The sequence below is a fragment of the Haliaeetus leucocephalus genome, unplaced genomic scaffold, assembly GCF_000737465.1.
Source record: "Haliaeetus leucocephalus isolate CR32 unplaced genomic scaffold, Haliaeetus_leucocephalus-4.0 Scaffold197, whole genome shotgun sequence".
In the NCBI taxonomy this organism is placed as follows: domain Eukaryota; kingdom Metazoa; phylum Chordata; class Aves; order Accipitriformes; family Accipitridae; genus Haliaeetus; species Haliaeetus leucocephalus.
In genome coordinates this window covers 302,397-325,827 of record NW_010972633.1, presented here as the reverse complement: position 1 = coordinate 325,827, position 23,431 = coordinate 302,397, and the positions used below count along the sequence as shown (strand labels likewise).

At 44.0% G+C, this 23,431-nt stretch overlaps 1 protein-coding gene across 1 annotated transcript in view; it reads right to left on the bottom strand.

Annotated features, from left to right (window-relative positions):
* Window positions 1-2,462: 2,462 nt before the first annotated feature.
* ASXL2 (additional sex combs like transcriptional regulator 2) overlaps window positions 2,463-23,431 on the bottom strand; it is a 38,250-nt gene continuing 17,281 nt past the window's right edge. Inside the window, exons 5-10 of the mRNA XM_010565910.1 lie at window positions 19,372-19,512; window positions 17,746-17,909; window positions 14,194-14,290; window positions 10,510-10,615; window positions 7,999-8,716; window positions 2,463-5,820 (exon numbers count right to left, since the gene is read on the bottom strand). Of these exons, the coding sequence (XP_010564212.1) occupies window positions 3,400-5,820; window positions 7,999-8,716; window positions 10,510-10,615; window positions 14,194-14,290; window positions 17,746-17,909; window positions 19,372-19,512 (3,647 nt within the window). The 3' untranslated portion in view covers window positions 2,463-3,399. The remainder of the gene's footprint in view (window positions 5,821-7,998; window positions 8,717-10,509; window positions 10,616-14,193; window positions 14,291-17,745; window positions 17,910-19,371; window positions 19,513-23,431) is intronic.

Sequence of the window (23,431 nt, the reverse complement as noted above, 5' to 3'; positions counted from 1 at the left end):
CTGTACTTATAGTGATTATTACACCAAGTCCCATTATTTCTAATGATTTCCTAACTACTTAATGCCCTCTTGCAAACCTGTGGAGATTCTTCCATCAAGTTGCACCTAGTAGCTCATAGCATATGTTAAAATCAAAGACATGCAGTTAAAAGAATTTATTTTCTTAAATAGAATAAAAGTAGCCCAAGAAAAGTGCTGATCCGTTAAAATATAACTAAGGCACTAAACAGAGTTGTAAACTTCCAAGTCATCACGCTAGATGCCTACGCTGCCCAATACATGCCCGGAGCCACGGAGATCTTTGTGGTCACCGTACATCCCAACCCGGGACAGCAACGGCCAGGCCAGCGCCTTTCCTGCAGGACTATGCATGAAACGGCAGCTTCTTGCACTTCCAGAGTAGACTCACAAGAGGTGTCTGTGGCACAGAAAACCGAACCCACACACTACAGAGAATGCTTGTACTATTCAAAGGGAGGAACAAGCTGGAACCACAGCCAGGGTCAGTGACTGGTTTGGAAAATGCTCAGAGGAGCAATGGAACAGCCTTTCCAAGCGGCAGCTGCAGCAGGTTGAAAAGCCCATGAGGGCTAAGAGCAAGCTGACAGATCACAGCCTGCTGCTCCCTCATCATCTTCTCCTTCCCCCTCTTAAGCAGCCTTGTCAGCCTAGAACAATTACACTGATAAAAGTCAAGGTGTGAACAGAATTGATCCAATTATGCCAGCAAAACCTCTTTACTCTTAGTTGAGACAAGAATGACTTTTTCCAGTTTAGTTTGTAACTAGCCACAATCTTTAAATTGGATTATACTGGGGAATCTGTCTTAGACAGGAATGAATGTGTCGCTCTGAGGATTACACTGCTGTAACTTCTTTCATGTCTAGACAAGGCTTGAGTTAATAAGGAACAGACAGACCCTGCTCTCAGTACTTGACTCCCCAGGGCACCCAGCCTGAAACCATTCTACACTGCACCCCAAGATTTTTAAAACTGGCAGAAATTCCTCTTACAGCACAAGAGATGGAAGCAGGCAGTGATGGGCTGCTGTCCGAATCAGTGCTGATGTACAAGTCACCCCAGGGAACAAGATTATCCCCGTTACAGCATCTGGGGCTGGAACGGGAGAAGCCAACCCATGTTTGCTGGTCTGCATGTGCATGCATGCAGGTGGCGGTGGGGAACACGTACAGTCCAGGGGCTATTCCTTGGGCTACGACCACCACCACCGTGTGTGCAGCGTGACAAAAAAACCTGGGAGTAATTTTTGTGTAGGGTTTTGGGGTTTTTTGAGGTTTTAGATTAAGAAAATGGCAACTTTATTTCTAATACTTAAATCCTCTTTGCCACTGGATGTCTAAGCAGAGATGCGTAGAAATCGGGGGTCACTGCTCCCCAGTAAATTTGAGTAAAACAGACCAAGATACGCTGCAGCTCTTGCTAACTCACACCCATTAATCCTGCTCCGGAGGACACCATGCTCTGCTGGACAGGGAAGGAAACGTTTCTGTTACGACATGATTAAGTCTGCAACTCTCTTTTCTTTAACATTACCAAATAAATCACCACCCACTCCTTGGAAAAACACACTGCTTCACAGGCAATTATTTCTGATCTTTACCAACAGCATGCCAGGTTCCCAGGTGAGGGAGAAGGGAAAGGGGAAAGCAGTAGTATAGTCAAATGGAAAGAAAAAAGGCTGAGGACCCCAGCTCACAAAACAGCTGTCCCACCTATTTTGTTAATATTGCTTCATCTTAAAAAGGCCTTTGGATTAAAAGTGAATTCAGTGCTTTTCCATCAAAAAGATACATAGATCTGTTACCTGACCAAGATGCAGTATGGCCCCCCACCCGCCCCGAACAGCAACAACATGGGACTGGATATAATTAGTGAACCTGATGTTCTTTGTTTTGGAAGAGAAACAACATACAGACCCTGGATGTCATGCAGACATGTTGCGATACATCAAAACACAGATTGGCATGTGCTTCATTAGCCAGCCTGTCGTCAATTCCTCTTGTTGAGAACAGAGTACCATTTTATAACTGCTTTAATTTAGATTAATCAGAGGGAGTGAATTTGTGAACACTGAAAGTGAGGATGAGCATCACTAGCTGTGTCCCACCATCAGGTATGAGGGGTGCGGCGCAGCCCCCTTCCCTCCGCACCCCCGCCCGTCTTTCCCAGCCCCAACGCAACCCCGGACCTCAACTGAGCAAAATCCAAGCTAAGTCAAGCCTGATTTGGTATTTTAAAACACAAAGAGACACCCACAGCAGGCTAACGGTGAGGCCCAACAAGACACTTGTTTTTCTTTCCCTACACTTAGCTAAATATAAAATCTTCTATAGAAATTAGAGACGTCTGACTATTGTGGAGGTTTGAATGAGCACAGTAAGCTTCCTAGAAAACAGCAGGACCGAGGGTGACACTTAGCGCACTTCACTTGCATCATGGTTCATGACTGTGGGATGGCACTTTCCAGCTCACTCGAAATGCCTAAGAAAGCAGATTTCTGCTGAGTCCTGACAGTCCAGAAATGAAATGCAGTTCAGCACATATTTGTGATCTCTGCTTTAAATGGTTCTTGGGATTACTGATAATCATGGTTACTGAGTTGTTTTAGTGATTTAAATTCTTGAATCCTATGGTTAGTACAGTTGCCCTTTTCAGTATTTACCAGTAGCAAATCAAGACACTACCTTCCTTAAAACAAGGTTACTGCAACTGACTCCTTGAAGGGGAGAGGATATGCAAATCAAAACCACCAGCCAATATTGCACAACCCAGTATGCCTTCTGGAAACAGCCTGGTCACAAGTGAAAGGCAATTACTTGAAAGGCTGGTACAATGGTAATGCCTTCCAATTCCGAAAAATTTGAACTAAAATTCAGAGCAACAAAGTGAGCCCACTCAGGGGTTCCTACTTCAGTGCTCTGTGATCAGTCAGTACAAACATTTTGTTTCTTGATTATCCAGTTCTTCTCTTTGCCAAGAGAAGACCAACAACAGGCTAAGGTTTTGCCAGGGGTTTGTTCCCCCATCTAGAGCAGAGCTCAGCAAACATGCTGGATAGCAGGCTGGGGTTAATGAAACTGCAGTACAAGTCAAACACTATCTCCTAAAAGATTGAAAAAATACTTTTAAACAAAATAATGTGACATATTTACATAATTCCTTAAGTGCAAACTCTTGTCACAATTCACGTAGTTGAGCTCAATTTAGACTCACTGTACAAGAAGGTGCTCTTTCTTTAATGAAAGAAGAACTCTACTCTGTATTCCTGATTCAGTAACGCGTCTCTTGTGCAAGGCAGTAAGTTTCCTGTTTCTTCCCAATGTACTTCCGAAAGCAAAACCAACAACAAGCCATCCTCTTCCCCACTTCCCATCCCGGTTACCGCACAACGAGGCAGGAGACACAGAGCTTAGAGGGGCCAATGCAATCATCATGGCAGAAGGCACCGCAGCCCTTGCACATGATCATGGCTTTCAACCTGCAGTAACATTTGGAAGGGGAATCCTCCATGCTGTTGTCTTCAGCGAAGGCTTGAACGGGGATGGTCTGAGTGTGGTTGCCAGAGTTCATAGCTTGGCTGGTGGGAATGGTGGTTACAGTCACAGAAAAGGACATGACGTTCCCCATGCTACTGGACAACTGATTGCATTCAGACAGCCCAGTCATAAGAGACCCTTGGTTCACGTCTGGGGAGGTGGAGACGTTTATTGTGCCACTGTAACTGGGCCCAATGAGCTGTGCTGCAGCATTTCCAGATAGCTTTGCAGGGTGTGAAGGAGAAAGCAGTGGAGGCTGCTGCTGCGCAGAGTCCGAGGACGGTACAGAAGTACTGAAAAGCTCCGGATTGCTGTGCATTTTCCCCCTCATTGCATGTGCCATTTGCTCTTGAGCAGCTTGAATAAAATCTCGTGCTAGCGTAGTTCCATCAAATGCCTGAACGTTCTCCTTGTTGACTGCTGCTTGCTGAGACGTGGCTGCTTCTGTCTTTATACCCTTTTTAGGAAGGGTGCTGTAATCCGAAGAATTTATGCTATGTGATACCTGCTCTTTTTCACACTGACCAGAAGCCTGGGCAGCCTGGGGCTCCTCTTTTACACTGATATGCTCATGTTCATCACCAGTACTCTCATCATCTGCATCTCCTTCATCGCTGCTGCTGCCATGGCCACCTATCTCCTCACATTCCCCAACTTCTGTTTTTGGAGCATCAGCAGGACTGTTCAGACACAAGCGGTTTTCAGGGTTCAAGGAGAAGCCTCTCCTCAAACTCTCTGAACCACGACCATAGGTGGAAATGTTGAGCAGATAATGACCAGACATAGCAGGCTTGGATGTCCTTCTGCCCATGAAACCCAGCATAAATCTCTGGCTGGTGGAGCTGTTTTCTAACTGGAAACCTGAGTGAGCGAGGTTCAGTTGTGAAGGCTGAAGGACTGGTAACAAATTCTGCCTCTGGACCCTCTTGATAAGAGTCTGAAGGATCTGCTCTTGGGTTGTTTTGCTGAGTGCCTCGTGGCACTGGTGCTGGTCACGACTGGAGTCCTTTCCCAAGGGGAGTGGAAAGGTCCTTGGAATGTGAGGCAGAGGCCTGTTCTGGCAAAAGAGCTTCCCAAGCTGTTGTGTGGGTAAACTTGACTGTCTTTCACCGCCCTCAGCTCTAGCACCGTTCCCTGCTACACTTGTAGCACTGGATGCTGCTGCTGCCCCTTTTTCTTCATGAGAAGCTACTGGGACAGTTTTCATCTCTGCTTTGGTGAGAGGCTTCGGCAGGATTTGCTCCAGAGGGACGTTCTTGCCTTGAAGAAGTTGGGTGACCAAAGGGTTGTTAGCAGGAATACTGGAGCTTGGTTTTGGGAGGGCCCCACTTGAGCCTGAACTTGCATGATTTTTAAGGCTAGGCGCTGCTGACGAAGTGCTAGAGGGTGGGACAGATGTAGCAGATGTGACCACACCTCCAGCCTGGGCTTCTGAGCTCACGGATGTTAGTGAAGATGTCAGAGGGGAAGGAGATTTGCTTGTAGAAACATCTAAGCTGGTCCCTCCTAAGGCTGTAGGTGCTACCTTAGTTACATTTGTGCTGGGATCTGCTGTGGACACCATGACGCAGACTGCTCCATCCCTGACAGCTGGTGCCCCACAGGCCTGGCTTGGACCTGCTGGAGCCGAAGGTGCTTTCTCTTGTTTGTCACTGCTACCAGCATACGGGGAGCCTGAAACCTGATTTACAGTCATACTGGGGGGGCTCTGCTTTATTCTGTTGGTTTTCTCTAATGCCGATACCGCTGATGAGGAGGAGCTGGTGCCTGTATTGCTGGCTGGAGTTCTGGACTGCAGTGTGGAAGTTTGCTGTAGTTGTGCTCTAGAAGGATTGTGAGGTGGTGCCTGGTCCGTGGCCTGGGTCTCCATTTGGGTATGGGTCCCTGGACAATGGGGAAGAAACCCTCTCGAACTTCCCCCGCTTCCAGTTCCTGCCAGTTCCAGTGCACTTCCTCTAATTCCAGTTTTGTTGGTTCCGCTCGTTGCTGCGTTACTCTTCTCTCCTCCACCGCCCGGTGGGCCCCCACCACCGCCCGGTCCAGGCCCTGGGACAGCCCCCCCCGTCGAGGCAGCGGCAGCAGCGGCGGCGGCGGCGGCAGCGGCTGCTGCCCTCTGAGCCTTGGCTTGCTGGGCTTTTGCCTTGATGTCTGCCAGAGTTCTGGCCCCTGTTCTTCCCGGACTGGTGAGTGAGATTGGGAAACGTGCCCTGGGAGAGACCTGGCCCGCAGGAAATGGCATTGGGGAGATTCTGGAAACAGGAATCTGAAACAGAGGAGGAGAAAAGCGCAACTGAGATACGGGGAACATTTAACCCACATGTTTAAGAACTTAAGTGTTTACAGTTTAGAGAACTAGTTGTACTTTTGGAGAAATCCCTTACCTCCCTCACTTGAGATAAAAGACATGTATGATCTTTTGATGTCTGGCACACTTATTTTAAGTCTATTACAATCTTAGCGGCTCAGACTAGAAGTTCATCCCTTGCAGTCACATTGTACACCACTATGCAAAAGTTGATCAAGCTCCCTCAGCAAAAACTGTAAGATTGTTCCAGAACTCAACACCTATCGTCCCTTATTCCAAGTTTCATACTTTATTCAGATGTAGTTTATATCCTTTTAAAGGTTTGCGTCAACGTTCTGCTTGATTTTGTATTGCTGTTCTACTCCTGCGTATTTACACGTGTCTCCTCCGTGTCTTTATAACAAAGCAATAATAATCTCTCTACTGTGTATCTGTCGATAAAATGCCAGTATTTTAGTCCTTTCTTCTAAAATAGGTTCTCCACTCCCCTCATCATTCCAGTTTACTTTCTGTAAGTTTGTTCTTTCTAGAACATAAGTGATGAGAACAGTGCACTAATGTTAGTTCTCTTCTGTCTCACAAAGATTTAAGCGAGTATATTTTAAGGTTACATTTGTTTTCATGTATCTGCAATACCTCGCTGACTCCCACTCATCTTCTGATTAACCAGTTCACCACTTCTTTCTTTTTTGACAAATGACATGTCTTCTACCTTACAGGGGAAAATATTTGCAATCGCCCTTCAATTCACTCTATTATTAAATTAAATCCCATGTTTATTACACTGGAAGGTCAACCATTCTTCCTGTATGATATTTCAAATCTGTTCTATTGACAGGCTTCCCCCAATTTTGTGCCACTAACAAATTTTATTAATGCTTTCCTACCTTTGTGCTATGCTTATTAACACAGTGAGAAGAATGAACCGTTTTTAAAATTTTGTGTTTGCATACTTCCTAGTATAAAAATCTTAATAGGAGAGTAGAGTTCTTAGGACATACAGAAATACACCAGTTAAGCAGTTTTCCATTGACAACTTCTGCCTAAGGCTCCAAATCAGGGAGCTGAACTCTAACCAGAGCACATTCTGGTAGAAAAAGCACAGGCCCTATTCTGCAGAAACCAAACTTTTCTATTCATACAGTCACACAAGACTGTAAAAACTTTTTCTGTGCTGGCTCATCCATTTATTATCTACCATTGAGCATAACATCACTGAAGAAGGAATTAGTGTTATCTGTACACATGCAATCTTGTAATCGTTTTCTGAAAAGAGTATCAATTGTCCAAATCGAGTGTTTATTACTTACCAACGTGGTATTTCCTGGCAGTTTAGGAGTAGGTGTGTGGTCCTATGACCTGGATCTCAAGTGTAAGAGAACGGCATTGCCCAGGCCAAGGTCTGGAACATTTCTTTCATGCTTCCTTTCCACCTGCCCTATCCTAGTCATGATGGATTGCCTGTTTCCTTTCCTATGTAGGTTCTCGCTAAGACTCAGCAGCTAAAGGGCTTTTGGACTCGAGATGTTCCCTAAAATAGTCTTTCCCTGCTACCTGGTCTGGCACTATACTGCATTCAGCTGGTATAAATGATAACTAGAAATGATAATTGCTAGATGGTCTTTTTTTTTTAAACACAGGTAAATAATTTAGTTTCTGGACTTGATATAATAAGAGGAAGCTGCTGATAGCATTCTCTCTGGACCCGTTACTGTACTGCTGGGGATACTCACACATCTGCAAAGTTCTCTGCACTCCTGGGCTACAACTTGCTTTGTTATGACAGCCTCGCAGTTCTGCCGCAGCTCTCCCCCATTTTCACCGTGAACTACAGTACTCCCTGTTATACTCAGTCTTGGGCTTTTGCACAATAGTTTGAGCTTCTGCCCAAGAGATCTTTTAACAGATGCACGTGTACGAGAGATACTTAACTGAAGTTATGTTGATTAGCCAGCCAGCAGATTCCCTTTAGCAAACAGCTCAGCTTTTACATTTTTGGATCAAATATCTCCATTGCTATAATAAGCAGGTAACATAATTTACATAACTAGAACTGACAAAGCATTTCTGTGAGAGCCACCAGCTGAACTGACCCATGTAAAGCCACTCTGTGGATCTGTCTTCATTTCTCTTTACCTTGAGTGGGGGTACCCGTGGCACCGGGGTCCCCGCTGCAGGAAAGGACTGTGGCTGAGTCCGAAATGCCTGGTGGTGCTGACAGTTCTCCATGACGCGTGGCTTTTTTTCAGGAGTGGTTACAGCTTCTTCACAACTCTCTGACTTCCTCTTATGGGCTTCCATAACACTGACTTCCATCTCTTCATTTACAGGGGACTTCTTTTCTGGTGTTTCTGGAGTCATCACTGGACTTTTCACGTTTGCTACTACTTCACCTGCTTCAGGGCTCTTTGGTTTACTCGGGGCCAACACTGAGGTACTGACAGTCTCTTTCACTAGCACTTCCTTTGATGCAGCATGCTTTCTCTCTTCTTGGGGCTTTTGACTAGCGGCAGTTTGTGGTTTCTCTTGAATGGATTCTCCTTGGACTCCCTCTTTTATAGGGAGAGAATGGTCGCTAGGTTTCACTGCACACCCATCCGGGGAAACCAAGGCCTCTGCAGGTTTGGCTGGTTTTGGCTGCATGTCCTCTCTTCTTTCCTCTCCTTTTTTCATCGCCAGTGCTTCCTGGACTACTTGTGCTTTAGACTCTAACGGAGAAGTAATCTCCTCTTTGCGTGGTGCCAGAGAGGCTGGCATGCATTTTGGCTGTTCAGCTGTTGGATTTTCAGTCTCTGTCTCAGCAGAGCTGGTATTTGCTGTCAGTTTCTTGGACTCTTCAGGACTTAACCCAGAACTATCAATAAAAACAGAATTTTTATTTTGTAAAACATTCTTGCGAAAAGCATACTCTCCCTTAGGAAAACTGAGAGGGGATTCTCTACATACCACACCCTAAATAAGTAAGTGTCACAGACCTCATTCTATGCCATGATCTTTGAAAACCTGCAGTACTGTTAGTACTTCCACATGAAACAGAACATAATAGCAAAGTTTAAAAACAGCTAAATTAAATACATGGAACACAGGTTAGATCTAATCTTCTAACCAGATACAAATTTTCCAGGCTGTGAACCAAAAGAATTTGGCAAACAGTAAACATTCCCTTTATTAACTACCACAGACCTATCTCTGCAGCATGCAAACAACCCCACACAGCTTGCACTTGACTGAAACTCAATGGTGATTATTTGCAGAAAGGGACACTAAACTCCTGAAAAGTGTCCCACCATTTTTTCCAGAGGAACACAGCTAGTGTCAGAACCACTGACATATCCTTAGCTTAGAACCGACGTTGCTGCCTTTCTCCATCATCAAAAACATTTCTCTGTATTATTCATCCGTCTTTATTTGTGAAAGAAATGAACAAGCTGGGAATCAGAGAGATGTCTGATTTAGGATCAACTTCATCCATCCCTCTTAATGAAATATCAAATTTGGGTTTTTTGCCAAAACATGAATCCATAAAGTCTGATGAAGCCAGTCTGATGAATCTATGGTATTGATTTATACCAGGCAAGTTCTTAGGAGCTAGAGAGAACTGAAGTCCTGCTCTTGTGCACGTCACCTCCACGCTGTCCTGCTGTCCCCGGTCCCTCTAAAGCTTCAAAAATATGGCTGTCACCTTTTATCTTCCAGCACAGACCTCCATGGGTGATTACATCCTGGTTCTCAATGCTGGGAGAACTGGGTAAGTTAGCTGAGTAAAGCTCTTTGCTAATGCCACTAGATCACTTGCATTCTCAACCTGGTGTATTCCTTTACTCAGTACTGCAGCCTGCCATATGTACATGCACACACACATCAGCCTCCTGCTCACCCATGAAACCCCAAACTATCAGACCATGGAATGACAGAAATAGGGCTTGCAATAATCCAAATACTCTAGAGGGTTAACACATCATAGATGAATGGGAGGAAACTGGCTGACAGTCCAAGGACAAGCATCAAAGCTAACTGTCAAGATGCAGGATAAGAAATTCCTTATTAGTTATTTATATGCGTCTGTTGTTTTTCAAGTTTCTTAGTATAGTTACTCACATAGAAACCTGTAATCCTCTCTATAGCCCAAAAGGATGGGAAAGTCTTAAAGCAAAACAAAATGCAGAATAAAAGACTTGCAGACTTGGGAGTTTAACCAAATATGTGTCTGATTGAAGATGTGGGGAAATACACAAGATTTTACGTAGCAGGTGACTTACTGCAAAGGTTGAGTATGCTCAACCACCACATACCCGTGGATCTCCAGAATCCTGACACTAGAAGAACCCTAAGAGGGGTATGCCTCAAAGTATCATAGTAAGGAGCCGGAAAAGTTAAGATGAAAAATCTAAAGGACATCCTCACCTCAGGAAAACAGTACTATGCTGGTTAAAGCATTAGAAATCATGACAGCAAACACATCACTTCTGACCTAGATCACTCAGGCATTTTCTCAGTTCTGTGGCAGCTAGATGAAGCTAGAGACCCTTTTCAGGTTTCAGGACTAATGAGAAATAATGTGTATCGATAGACAGCACGCTACAAACGCAGCAACAGGTACACCTGGACAGGCAATGCAGGATTAAAAAACACAGTTGAATGTCTTACCTCTGACCATAGTAGCTCTCAAAAAAGTGTTCCTTCCACAGCTCGACTTTCTTTTCCTTTTCTATTTCTTGCCTTATTCTTAGCTGCATTTCTGGTGTAAACTCACCTGCAAAACACAGCAAAAGATACCTTAAAAAAGCTATGGGTAAAATGAATCACGATAACCAGAGGAGCCTTCACACTTGCAGGTGAGAGCGCCATCTCAGAAGTCCCCTTCGGAGCTTATGACACTGTAGCCCAGCCTGTGGTACTTCAGCATTTCTCCTGAGCTGTGAGGTGTTTCTCTGCTGCTTACTCCTTGCTGTGGATGGGCAACAGCTTTACACCTCACAGTCACAACTCCTTTCCCTGTCAGTGTCTGCTCTGGCTGCCAATACATGCTTTATGTGAACTAGCGCTTATTAAATGAATACAAATCTATACACAAATATATGTTGTGTGTATGCATGCACTACGTAACTGCCATTTTCTGAAGGATATGAAGATATTGCCTACGCAGATGGCAAAGCAATATGGCACCTTAAAATGACAGTCATGGATGGCTGCGGTGAAATACACATGCAAGAACATCAAAGACTTCTTGCCCAGCATGACAGAAAGTATTTCTGGCAACGGATGCTATTCTGTCACAGGCAGGTGGGAAACAAAAAAAAAAACCAAAACCCAAAAACCCCTCACACATCTGAAGCACACATTTCACACATAACGTATTGTGGTTTGTAAGAAATGTTTCCTAATGTCATGTCTGAACCCTCCCTGACACAGCTTTGAGCCATTAAGGTTTGTAAGACCTTATGTTAATACTTTAGAGTTCATTAGGCAACAAGAAAGCTTGTTTTTCTGACACAACTGCAGTGCTTTGATGATAGACATGTGACCCTGAGCCTCAAGACTTCACTCCTTCTCAAGGTTTATCTAGTTCACACGCCATTTTTTATGTGCTTTTTAGCACTGGAGGAAACAGTTACTAGAATCAGATCTTTTCCAACATTGCAGTTAGGAAAGAGAGGGGAATCTTTAAAGAGATTAACAGGAATTGGATACTTTCATCACTGCACAGTTTCTCAACAATTTTTTTCCCATTAAATAAGGGGATCATAAGAAATTCTTGCCGAGTTTGTTCTCCATGCAGTTCTCAAAATATGTCCAAAGGAAACTAAGAGTGTGTCCCTTTCTAGTACACTCCTATTTGTCAGTATGAAATCAGGACAGTCATCTTTCCATTGCAGCAAGTACAGAGGACCCAAAACAGAAATTCTGGTACATTGACCTTCTTTTCTATTTTTGTATAAACTTGGTCAGGTAAATAATATAGAAAATCTGTTGCATTGAAAACAGTGGAACACCTGCCTTCACTTAGAGTAATTTAGCAACAGGGTACAACATTCATTCATTTGAAACACTCTCTGTTGTAGCAGTGAATTCTTGGATTTTCATTGCTGTGGTTATGCCACCTTTGTCTCCCAGCTGGGAGATTGCAACTAAAAGCATACGTCTGCATGAGCCTAGGCGTGCACTGAGTGCAAAGCACAGTGAAAAACTTTGTGGCAGCTTGCAGTCAAGTGGAAGTAACTTTACTCGTGTCTACCTGAAGGTTGATAGGGACCTCGGGAGGTCTCTTAAGTCCAACCTCCTGCTCAGAGCAGGGGCAGCTTGGCCTCCACCAGGTTGCTCAGGCCTCTGGTCAGTTGGGTCTTGAAAACCTCCAAAGTTGGAGATGACACAACCCCTCTGGGCCCCTGCTCCACTGCTGGACTGTCCTCACAGGGAAAAAGCTTCTCCTTATGTCCCATCTGACTCATGCCTGTTTTCTCTCATTCCCCTGCCACGCACCACTGCGACAAGCCTGGCTCCATCTTCCTGATGGCCTTCTTGTAGGTAACAGGGGGCTGCTACCAGGTCACCCCTCCCCAGCCTGTATCGCTGCCAGGGGCTCTTCATTCCCAGGGGCAGGATCCTGCCCATCTCCAGCCTCTCAGTCCCACTTGATGGCAGCCCTGCCCTCGAGCTCATTGACTGGTTCCCCCCATTTTGGTGTCCGCTGCAAACTCCCCCAGGGTCGTTGATAAAGATGGCAAATAGGACCAGTGCCCGGACAGACCCCTGCGGCCTCCACTTGTCACCAGCCTCCAGGTGTGAACTGTGACTCCAAGCTTGACCGTCTAAACAGCTACTCACCCATCTGGTTGTCCACCCATCTAGACCCTAGTGTCCCAGCGTGGATACAAAAGTACTGTGGGAGACACTTATCAAAAGCTTTGCTTAAGTTGAAGTAAATGATGCCCACTGCTCTCCCTTTGTTCACAAATTCAGTCATTTTTAATGCAGTGAAGCTATTCAGGCATGCTTTACCCTTGGTAAACCATGCTGACTCTTTCCAATCACCTTCTGCACATTCCCAGACATGTGCTCCAAGAGGGCTCGCTCCATGACTTTCCCAATGATAACACTGAGGCTGACCAAGCCTGCCTATGTTAAATAATACTGTGGGTGACCCCAAACAGCATTGTTATGACTCATTGGTACCTTGAAGAGTAGCTGAAGAAAGCCTACAGGACTGCTCTTGCCCACAGTGGCATCACGCTTTGATACCTGAGCAGAGATACAGTGCTCAGCAAGAATGGCAGTGGAGATCTCCAGACTTCACCCTCATAGTTGCAAGCTTTACCACTGTAGCAGTTCTACAACAGTTTTACTCTGGTGAGAAAATCTTTACATAAACATAGCTGCACCCTCTAGACATGTAGACATGAATGGACAAAAGGTCTTCTAAGAAGCATTAAAGGGAAAACACTAAATGATAACGGCTAAAACTAGGGGTGGTTTTAACAAACAGATTAGACAGCTGAGTTCTATGCCTTCCTGTTTACTGGCATAGATACACCTGGAATCTACAAAATGTGAAGGATTAATTCATACAGAATCGGATACATTTTCTATGGAAAAGCCTCTTTAGAGTCAATCATCTGGGCATGAGTAAATCATATTCCCTTGTTCTTAAAGTGATTCATGATTGGTGCTGTAGTCTTTATAAAAACTCTGGTGACAGGCTGCGTGGTTCAGTTCTGTAGAGGAAATGGTCCCTGCCCACAATGAGTGAGCACACTTCTGGTGATGTGATTTGATCAAATCACGGAATTAAGCACCCCTAAGTTCAAGTTGCAAATGACTGTTGAAGGTGCAGGAGTCCTATAGATTAGTAAACGGCTGACTTTGTTATATAAAAAATCACGGCTCAAAGGACTGACCATACCAGCTGTGGCTAGATGACTTCACTGATGACAAAGTGCATTAATCTGGGAATATAATTCACCTTCTCTACTGAGCTTCACAGTGGGCTGTATGTAGCTACTACAACTTGAGAATAACACAGGCCTACTGTCATTTCAACAAGATTTTAAACACATTTTTCCTTCTTTTCTCATCTCTTCCAGACACTTGCTCAGTTTGCCACATGTTAAGTTCAAAAGAGAACTCCTTACTGCAGCCCTCTCTATGACCTTGAGATTACATAGTTCTAGGCTTGCATTTGCTCTCATGGGCTGCATTGACTACAGCTGTCTTTACCTACTAAATCATTCCAGTGCTTCAACTTCTCCGTAAAGTATCTTTTACACATTCCCCAAAACATTCACTAGTGGAAAGTCTTCTAGCATTTTGCTTCATTGTTTGGGGAAGTTTTACCTTCTGACAACCTCTCCTTCCAGCCTTGGGCAGCTGAAGTGAAGAACTCGTTGTTGAGCGCAGAGCCACTCAGCTTCATCAAACCATCCGCCCCAACCTGGAATACATGACAAAGCAAATAGTATTAACTAGCTGGAAAGACAAATGTCACATGTTGTCACAGGGGATCTGAAAACAGAGCAAGAGTCCCAACATAGCCACAAATCTCACTGGAGTCTGCCTTTACCTCACTCAGAAGAAAATAAACAGCCTTCTTAAGGCTGTGCTTAGCCAAGTCTGAGATCTAGGAGGCTGTGGTAAGTTTTCCTCATCCTTGCTTCAGCCCAATCCTCTATAGTCCTGCTGCTGCACAAACATACGTGAGCAGCAGATGGTACAGGTGGCAAGGAGAAGCACACAGAAACAGAACAGCACAGCCTCTGAGAAGCTTCTTCAGATGCCCTTTCCTCTGCAAAACGAATGCATGGCATCGCCTGAAGTACCATCCAAAGCAATAGCTCTGCTGTCATCTGGTGAATGTAAAGTGCATAAAGGAAAAGCAAGGACATAAAAGGTATCACATAAAAGTAACTTTGAAATTTATATAATCATAACCATGGATGCTTCAGGAAAAACAGGGACAAATGAAACTTAAAACCCATTCTGTCTTTGAAATACAGGGAACCAAATAGGGCAGTCATACGATAGAGTAGGACATAAATGAGAAAGCATGAGGCTAAGACTGGAACATAGCATGGTGGGAAATTATAACCAGGGTAAAACAACATATATGAGGTTTGCTTTTGCTCTTTACCCCACAGAAGTAAATGTGGAATTTCTCTACCAGAAACACAAAAATACACATATCATTCAGGAAGTAGGCAAAACTGATGTACTTCCATTTCTTGCATAAATAATAAATCAGAACAAATAAGCAAAATCCAACTGTCCAAATGTAGGTTATGTCTGATTACACTGGGAGATCTGTGCAGCAAATGTTCAATGGTGCAGGATTTGATAAAGAGAAACACTGCTCTTCCTGAGGCAACATTTGTGATGCAGGTAATTAAAATGATGGCAGTGACCTAATAGAAGGTTTTGTAGATAAGATTTCGTTAGAGATTTTTAAGTTAGGAGCAGCCATTATAGGGATTTGCAAAAGCAGAGATTTATTTTCTAGTCCAAATCTCTGTTGATTGACTACAGGGAGCAGAATTCACAAGACTATCCCCTACTGCACATATGGTGTTGCCTGTTCCTTGTATTGGAGGACAGACAACTAGCGCAGGGCTGGCTGGGTTGTGCCTCAAAGTGCCCGCTCTCTCTTCTACAGAAGCACCAGCTGTAATAGCTCAGACTGAGTCACTGCCAAGCAAAACAAAACAGATATGTGACCTTTCACAACTGGCATGTCCAACACCTTCACCTCTTCTCCTTTTTACTACAGGAAAGTCTGACATTTTATAAAGCACACATCACCACTTTGACATGGTGGGCTGCTCTAGGAGATCTACTACAGTGAAATGTAGAATTTGTCCTCTCAGGAGCCAAGCAATATTATTTAGTCAGTCAAAATTTGTTCTCAGTCAAATTCTAATTCAATTTAAGGACAATTAAACTTAAAAGTCAGGACAGAAATGTCTTACCATCTGCTGTGAGGTTCTTGCCAGAAAACTCCAGCTGCAAACTCCATCACATCATATTTTGACACATACCTAATTATTACAAAGGCCACAGGACTTATAAAACAATTCCTTCAAATATTTATTGGATCAACCTTGGACTAACAAGTCCCCGATGAATGCTGATTGAAGATTAGAATTCATGAGACAACATTAAGTGTTAGAACTCCTCCTAACTCCAAATTAACACTATCTGTTCAGCAACGCACCCTCCGTGAAGCAGACCATAGTGCAGCTGCCAGACCCGTACGCATTATTAACATTCTGTGAGAACTGAAAGAGCAGCACAGCTGTGAAGATGGATATAACTTCACTAACCACGGATGTCTGTGCTGTCAGTGTCTAAGCTGGTGTCCCTTCACAGTTTATAGTGATCAAGTCAACTGAGTGTATGGAGGTGGGGACTCAGTTCATCTCATCCTGAAGCAGACACCTGTATTTGGTCACAGGCTCTTGATTGTACCAACCAGATTTCCACATTCTATAAAAGGAGCCCTGAGTAACTAGCTGAGACATAGGCTCCTGGGAGGTGACTGAGGTATGTAAACACAAGCATCTAGTACTAATCTGAACACCACACAGAAAAGTATCTTCAAGGCACCTGCAGATCTGAGACAGGACATACAGAAGATTTTCATCTGGAGTGGCATCTTGAAGCCAGCTTTGCTATCTAAAGAACATTTCAAATGGCTCTAGGCACATATGTTACAGCATCTGAATTAACACCCCTACAACTGAAGTGGAAGCATAGTGCAGAATCCCACTCTGCTCTGAAGCTCCCAGCCAGTTGGGGTAGGAATGCTGAAGACAAACATAACACATGAACAGGGTAAAAGGAAGGAAGCATCCTTGTTCTATCTACTACTTTTCTGGTAGTGAGCATAAACAGATTGAACTTCACTTCCTCAACTCATTGGTTTTTCCTCCTTTTACATGTAAGCGCCACATCAGTTCTTTTCTCGTCTCTTAGTATAATCCCTGCCTTCCACAAGCTGCTGAAGAAAGCTGCTATCATGTTGATATTGCTTCAGGAAGTTTTTTTATGTACCCCTTCAGATGAAATTTATCAGATCCAGCTGAGTTGAAATAACTGTCTTATCAAAAGATTCTCTTAGCTGTTCTTTCAATACTGAAGGCTGAGTTCTTGTCCCCTTGTCCCTCATGTTAATTGCTCCAGCTATCACCAACTCTTAAGTGAAGAGCTCAGTGAAAACCTTCACCATTTCTTCTGTGCCACTCCCAGAGCAAATGAACCCATTCCTCCCCACTGAGTACTTTTCTGCTTTTCCAAATTCCTCTCTTCACACACAAAGAGGTCTTAGACAGACAATCCACAAAAATAAACTGCCTTCAAGGCTGACCTGCACCACATGCTTGGTACCTTTAATCTAGTGTGTGTTTCAGGTCAGGACACAAGCTCTCTGGAGCAGGTCAGGTCCACTCTGCAAACTGGACAGCGTAAGTATGCAATAGAAAACTCATTCAGTTTTCACTTTACCAAATTCAGAATTTGACAGCAGTGACACGAGGTCATGAGAAATGAGAATGGTGGAACTGAATAGCTGCATCTGTTTAACTCCTGGCCCTCTTCAAGTCCAATGTAACAGAAAAATTGCTCTCGCTGTAGCTGGGAACAAACATGGAGTTGATTAACGAGAATTAAGCCACTGGTTTATCAAACCGGAACTCCTTTTTCTTTCTGGTAGCAACAAATACCCAAGCAAATCACTGAAGAATTTTCCAGGTTTTTTTATGTTGTGCACAGAAGAAAAAGTCTACCCCATTGGACATAAACACCATATTTGGATGTCTAGTCTGCGCTACTTCTGGAGCTGCTCCCTACTGACGCCTAAGAGCCTTGCTTCTCTCCACAACAGAACCCACGACATACCTGCCTGTCCACCTCCGGCAGCAGCAGCAGCAGGCGCTGCTGGCATTCTGTAGGCAGAACGGAGAACGTATGCTTGTTGATCAGTGCCCGCAGGTTTGTGTTCACAAGGATGGAGTCGGGAGTTTCCACATCAATTTCAGCACACTTTGTTCTCTTCAGCTGCCCTGCAGTGAACCACAAAGATGTAAGTAACTTCTTACCTAAGAGAGGATTAAAGCCTCCTTTGGAGTTCACTGTACCTGAGATTTTCAAAATGCCACCTTAGTAATCCATTTCAAACCTTGACTTGAAGTATACATTTTACCTTTGCACATACAGTTAAAAACAAAATGTAGGAGGTCCTTTCCAGCACAGAAAAATTTCCATACCTACCATATTGTAGCCTGTGTCAGGTCACCTATCTTTTGTAGGAATCCTGGCTATCTGGGGACTGGTAAGGAGTCTTTTTTGGGGGCGCTTCTAGAACTGCTTTTAGCCCCATCAATTTTCTATTTTAAGCCTCTAGTTAAGGTCAGTTTGTTCCTCGGCATTTCTTCTTGGACTTTCCTACTTTGTTCTCAGCAAAAGCATTTCAGAAAGATTCATCAGCTCATTGTGCTTGTGTAGAAACCACAACACTAGACAAAGCCATAAAAATGAGTAACTATTTTCTTTCCTTGTCTGTGTTTCAAAGCCAGCAAGTCCAGCATTAACCCTTATGCTACAGCCAGCTTCATGGATGTGCTGCAAATTCAGAGAAGAATAATGAACAAAGTATTTGTACTGCATACTCTTATTTTCTTCGGATGCATCCACTGTCCATTACTGGCAAAATACCGTGTGTTTTGAAGCTTAAATTAAAAGTGCATTATTAGCAAAATGGGTAATATTAAGACAGAACCTGCTCCCCCTGACTTCAGGGATGACAACAATTATTTTTAAGGTAACAGTACCTAACAAAATAAATGCCATGGAGGCTCGTTTCATTAGGGGAAGTTTGCTCTATTAGAAGTCATTCAGAAAATGGCTCTGCAGTTTTATAATCTACTTAAGCTGCAGAATTTCCTAATTACAGCGGACAAATGAAACACGCCCTGTAAACTGCCTATTTTCACCACTGATAAAGGAAATCTAGGATGATTAGCATCAATAGAGACCTCAGCATATCCTTAAGTTCACTGAGGTCAATTCCATCATTGGTATATGTAAAATAAACCACAAAAGGTCAGGAGGGCTGAGAAAGACCTAACTTCAATGAATGGGAAGGAAGCCAAATAACAGTGCGGTCTGAAGTATAAAGGTCTGGGAAGGAATTTCTTTTTTCTTTTTAATGTTATCAAAGTGTCTTAAGTACATTAAAAAGGCTGCTAAATAATGCAACTCCTTTTTTGCTTGTCAAACAGCAAGCTGCAAATCCACAGGTAGAAACCCCTGATGATAAGAAATGAGAAAAGGCTTATTTGCATATGTAAGGTTTGAATTATTTATCCTAATTCACACAGCATACTAGCAGTACCTTCCAGAGTTGTCCAGAAGTCACTTTAGCAATGGAATTAATTACACATATTTATTCAATTTTGCTATTTAGGCTTTTGTTCTGTCATCAGAGCAACCAAATCTCTGTAAGCAGAAAAATAAATATCTTACTTGCATGGAGCCTGTCAGATCTCTGGAATGGTTTCTTCCCCAGCCCTGGCAAGGAGTTATCAAGCTTAACAGAGGGAGAGGAACTGGAGGTGGAGTTCTGAGGGCTGCTTGACTGTCCATCTGACTGCTTTCCTTCCCAAGCTGCACAGGAAATGGAAACATTTAAACACAGGGATGTACAAAGAAATATTACAGGAGACATCTGTTTGGATTGAAATAAAGGTTCTTTAACATGCATACCCTAATCCCAGCAGCTCTGGGACAAGCACTTCTAGGATACTTATATTCCTTTGTTCTTGTAGCACACAAAATCCCTTTGTAGCTACCAGACTACCACAAAATAAAGGGATGGACAGCCATTTCATTTATGGTTGGAATCTATTTCCCGGTTAGTCCCATCTTATTTTGCATCTATATCCAATCCAGTAATGATCTTGTTAAAACTTCATTTCAGAGGCAGCTTTAGTTTCTGTTAGAGTTCACTGTCAGGAAAAATCTCTTCATACTTTATGTGTACTTTCTAAATTTTAACCTACTATTGTAGCTTTTGTTCTTTTAGACCACACTCAGTAATCCCTTCTCCTCTTTCAAATACTCAAGAGATATTTTCATGTCCTCCTCCAAAGTCACCACTTAGCCAAACTGGACAGATTTCACCACGATTATTTCTCCTTACAAATCAGTCCCACCCACATTCTCTTTTGTATAGCAGTATTTTTTCTGCCAGTGGGAAGAGCTTCTTCCCTATTCTCCCTGCCTTCCTTTCCCTCCTCTTCCTAAGTGAGATGAATTAAGAACATGAGCTGGTCCTCCCTCTGCTCTCTTTAGGTTTATGTGTAATAGCAGGTACTTACTCAAGTACGGAAAGGTGCTGAAGCCCCATACCTTGAAAGAGAAACGCCACAATACACGTCATGAAGTCACAAACTAAAGAATGCTGGCTCTGATTAAGGACTTCTAATAATCAATTCCTTCACCCCGTCTGTGTCAGCTTTGTTCCCCATCTGCCTCTCTTACTCTCCTCTCTGCCTGGTTCCTTTCCTCTTCCTTCTCTTCCTTACACTAGCTGTTCTAGTTCTGACTAAAGGCATCCCTGAAATTGTGGGATCAGTGTGTTGCTTTCTACCAGAATATTGTTCACTCTCCACTTGTATGTTTAATTTGCTTCTCCATCTCATTCTATCCCACTGTCCTGGCTGTGAACTATTTCTATATACTATCACGTGGATAGGAGGGGAAAAAACGACTCCATGGATGCTGATGAAAAACATACAAATGCTACTCATGTTGCAGCAACACTCAAAGGCTTTTACAGTAATCAACGTTCAGTCTAACTGGGGGCTGCGTAAACACACACTGTTCCTACCCTGAATCAGTCGATTAAGGTGATGGCAAAAGCTGAGGAATATGGCTTTCCTGAGACCACATGTGAAATGAGTTTGATCCTTAACTTCTTTCTGTCCCTCAAAATCTTTAAGGTAGGAAAACTCACATGGCTGGATGCTGGCATGGATAGGTACCAACTCTTCAGGAAAGGCAGGCAAGGAAGATCAGTCAAGGTTGTCCTGACTATGTATACAAGCCCGTAGGACAACAAGAGTTGAATCCAAGGGTCCTGGGGGAGCCCACCAGTGTCCCTGCAAGGCCTCTCTCTACCATCTTTGAAAAGAAATTAGGATGGTGGGAGATTCCCCACAACTAAGACAGGCAAATGTTGCACCCACCTTCATAAAGGGCCAAACAGACAACCTGAGAACAGACTGGTTAGCCTCACTTTTCTCCCTGAGTAAATCATGAAGTGACCCCTCCTGGAGCCCACTTCTGGGCACACAAAGGAGATAATGATGACTGGAAGCAGTCAGCATGGACTTACCATGGATAAATCATGCTAAATCACCAGCCTGATGGCCTTCTGTGATCAAACTACTGTTTGTGGACGAGGGAAGAGAGGTGGATGCCATTTACCTTGACTTTAGCAAGGCATTTGACATTGTGTCCCACAATACTGTATGTGAGCTGGGACATTAGGGTGTAGATGGGTGGACAACCAGATGGGTAAGCAGCGGGTGAAGTGGCCAGGCTTGGAGGATCATGCTCCATACTCTGCCTGGAGGCTGGCAACAAGTGAGTGCCTCAGGGCACCGGTCCTGGTTTACATTTTTATTTGGGGGAGGCAATGGAGCACTTGCTCAAGTTTGCAGGTAATGAAAAATCTGCGGGGACCAGTCAATATGCTCGAGGGCAGAGCTGCCACCAGCAGGACCGAGCCAGGCTGGAGGAAGGGGCCAGCGGGGACCCTACACAAAGGCAAATTCCTGCCCCTGGGAAGGAAGAGCCCCCGGCAGCGATACAGGCTGGGGGCAGCTCTGCTGGAGGGGACACGAGGCTCCAGGCAGACACAAGCTGAACGTGTGCCCCGGCACCACAGGCCAACAGCATCCTGAGCTGTAGGACCACAGGACCACAGACAGCAGATCAAGGGAAGTGATCATCCCTCTCTACTCAGCGCTCGTTAGAGCACTCCGTGATTCTGTGTCCTGTCCCAGGGCCTCTAATACAAGGATGACATCAAAAACCAGGAGCGAGCTCAGCTGAGGAACACCAAGCTGCTCAGAGGACTGCAGTGCTTGTCCTGTGAGGAGAGGCTGAGGGACCCTGGGCTTGTTCGGGCTGCAGAAGAAAAAAGGTTGAGGGACACCCAGTAGTCACCACCCTGTTCCTACCAGGAGGCCTTCAGGAAGATGGAGCCAGGCTTGTCACAGTGGTGCATGGCAGGGGGACAAGAAAAAACAGGCAAGTCAGCCAGGATATAAGGAAAAAAATTTATCCCTGTGAGGACAGTCTGCAATGGAGCAGGGATGTGCCTCCTCCACCCTTGGAGGTTTTCAAGACCCGACTGACCAGAGACCTCCCGAGGTCCCTGCCAACATGAATGGTCCTGTGATTCTAACGTATTTTCAGAGTAGTACTAGAAAAGTTGGATAAGTTGACACACAGAACGTACGATAGCTTGCAACCATAATGTAGCAGCAAAACATGGGAAAGTCAAGAGAGGAAAAAAAAACAGTAACAAAAATTAGATAGAGATGCTGGAAGAAAATAGTTCACCCATGATTAAAGTGGATGTGGTAATAGTTTGGGAAATGTGAAACCAAAATAAGGAGAGAAACTTAATATGCCGTGACCTCCTGCTCCAGAGGCCTGACATGCAGTGCCTGGGAAGGGCCAGACGGCAGACCTCCAGCAGCTGGATCCTGGCCGTACTCAGGAAAGGCAAAAGCCTCATTAGAATCACAAAAAATAAAGACACCAAACAATACTTTAAGTACTCTAAGAAACATGAGTTTGGATTACGTACTCCATTAGTCTGTTTTAATAATTACCCTACGGTAGCTAAGAATCTTACAAAATAGCCAACCTGTTTCAGTCCCTCTTAGGTCTCCCCTGTTCCTACTTCCCTAAGTGAAGGTGCAATTCCTCCTGGGGCAGGGAACTCAGGAGATGGGGTCCTCCAGGAATGATATCTGCCTATTGTGCTAATGAACCATTCAGGTTTAATCCTAGTTAGCAGAGAAATTCCAAAAGGCTTTTAAACTATCATTTTATGCTAAAGATTTCATACACCTGGGACTGCATTTTCTTAATACCGTTATGGGAAATGTGTAATTTTCTACTGGATTAATTTTGGCTTCCTTCTCAGACTACACTCGCCTAGGTGTAAAGGGCACAAGCACAGCTTAGAACTGAATTTCAAACAAGCAAAATATTAACCTTTTTCCCCTTAACCTTTTTGAAAGGGTCTGAACCACAAAGCTGCCTGGGAACAACAGGCAAACTCATCAACTGTTAAATACTTACTCTGCTATTAAATGATGCATGCAGTACAGCTGATAAATATGCCTCTTCCTTTCAATTGGATATATGGCGCATAGCCGCAACCTTGCATATGCCTGAACAGATGTTACAAGAAACATTCCAGCAGTATATAACCAGCAAGCGAGGACAGATTGGTCTAGTTTTGGTTTGGATTTGTTTAGAGCTATTTGGAAAGGAAAAATAA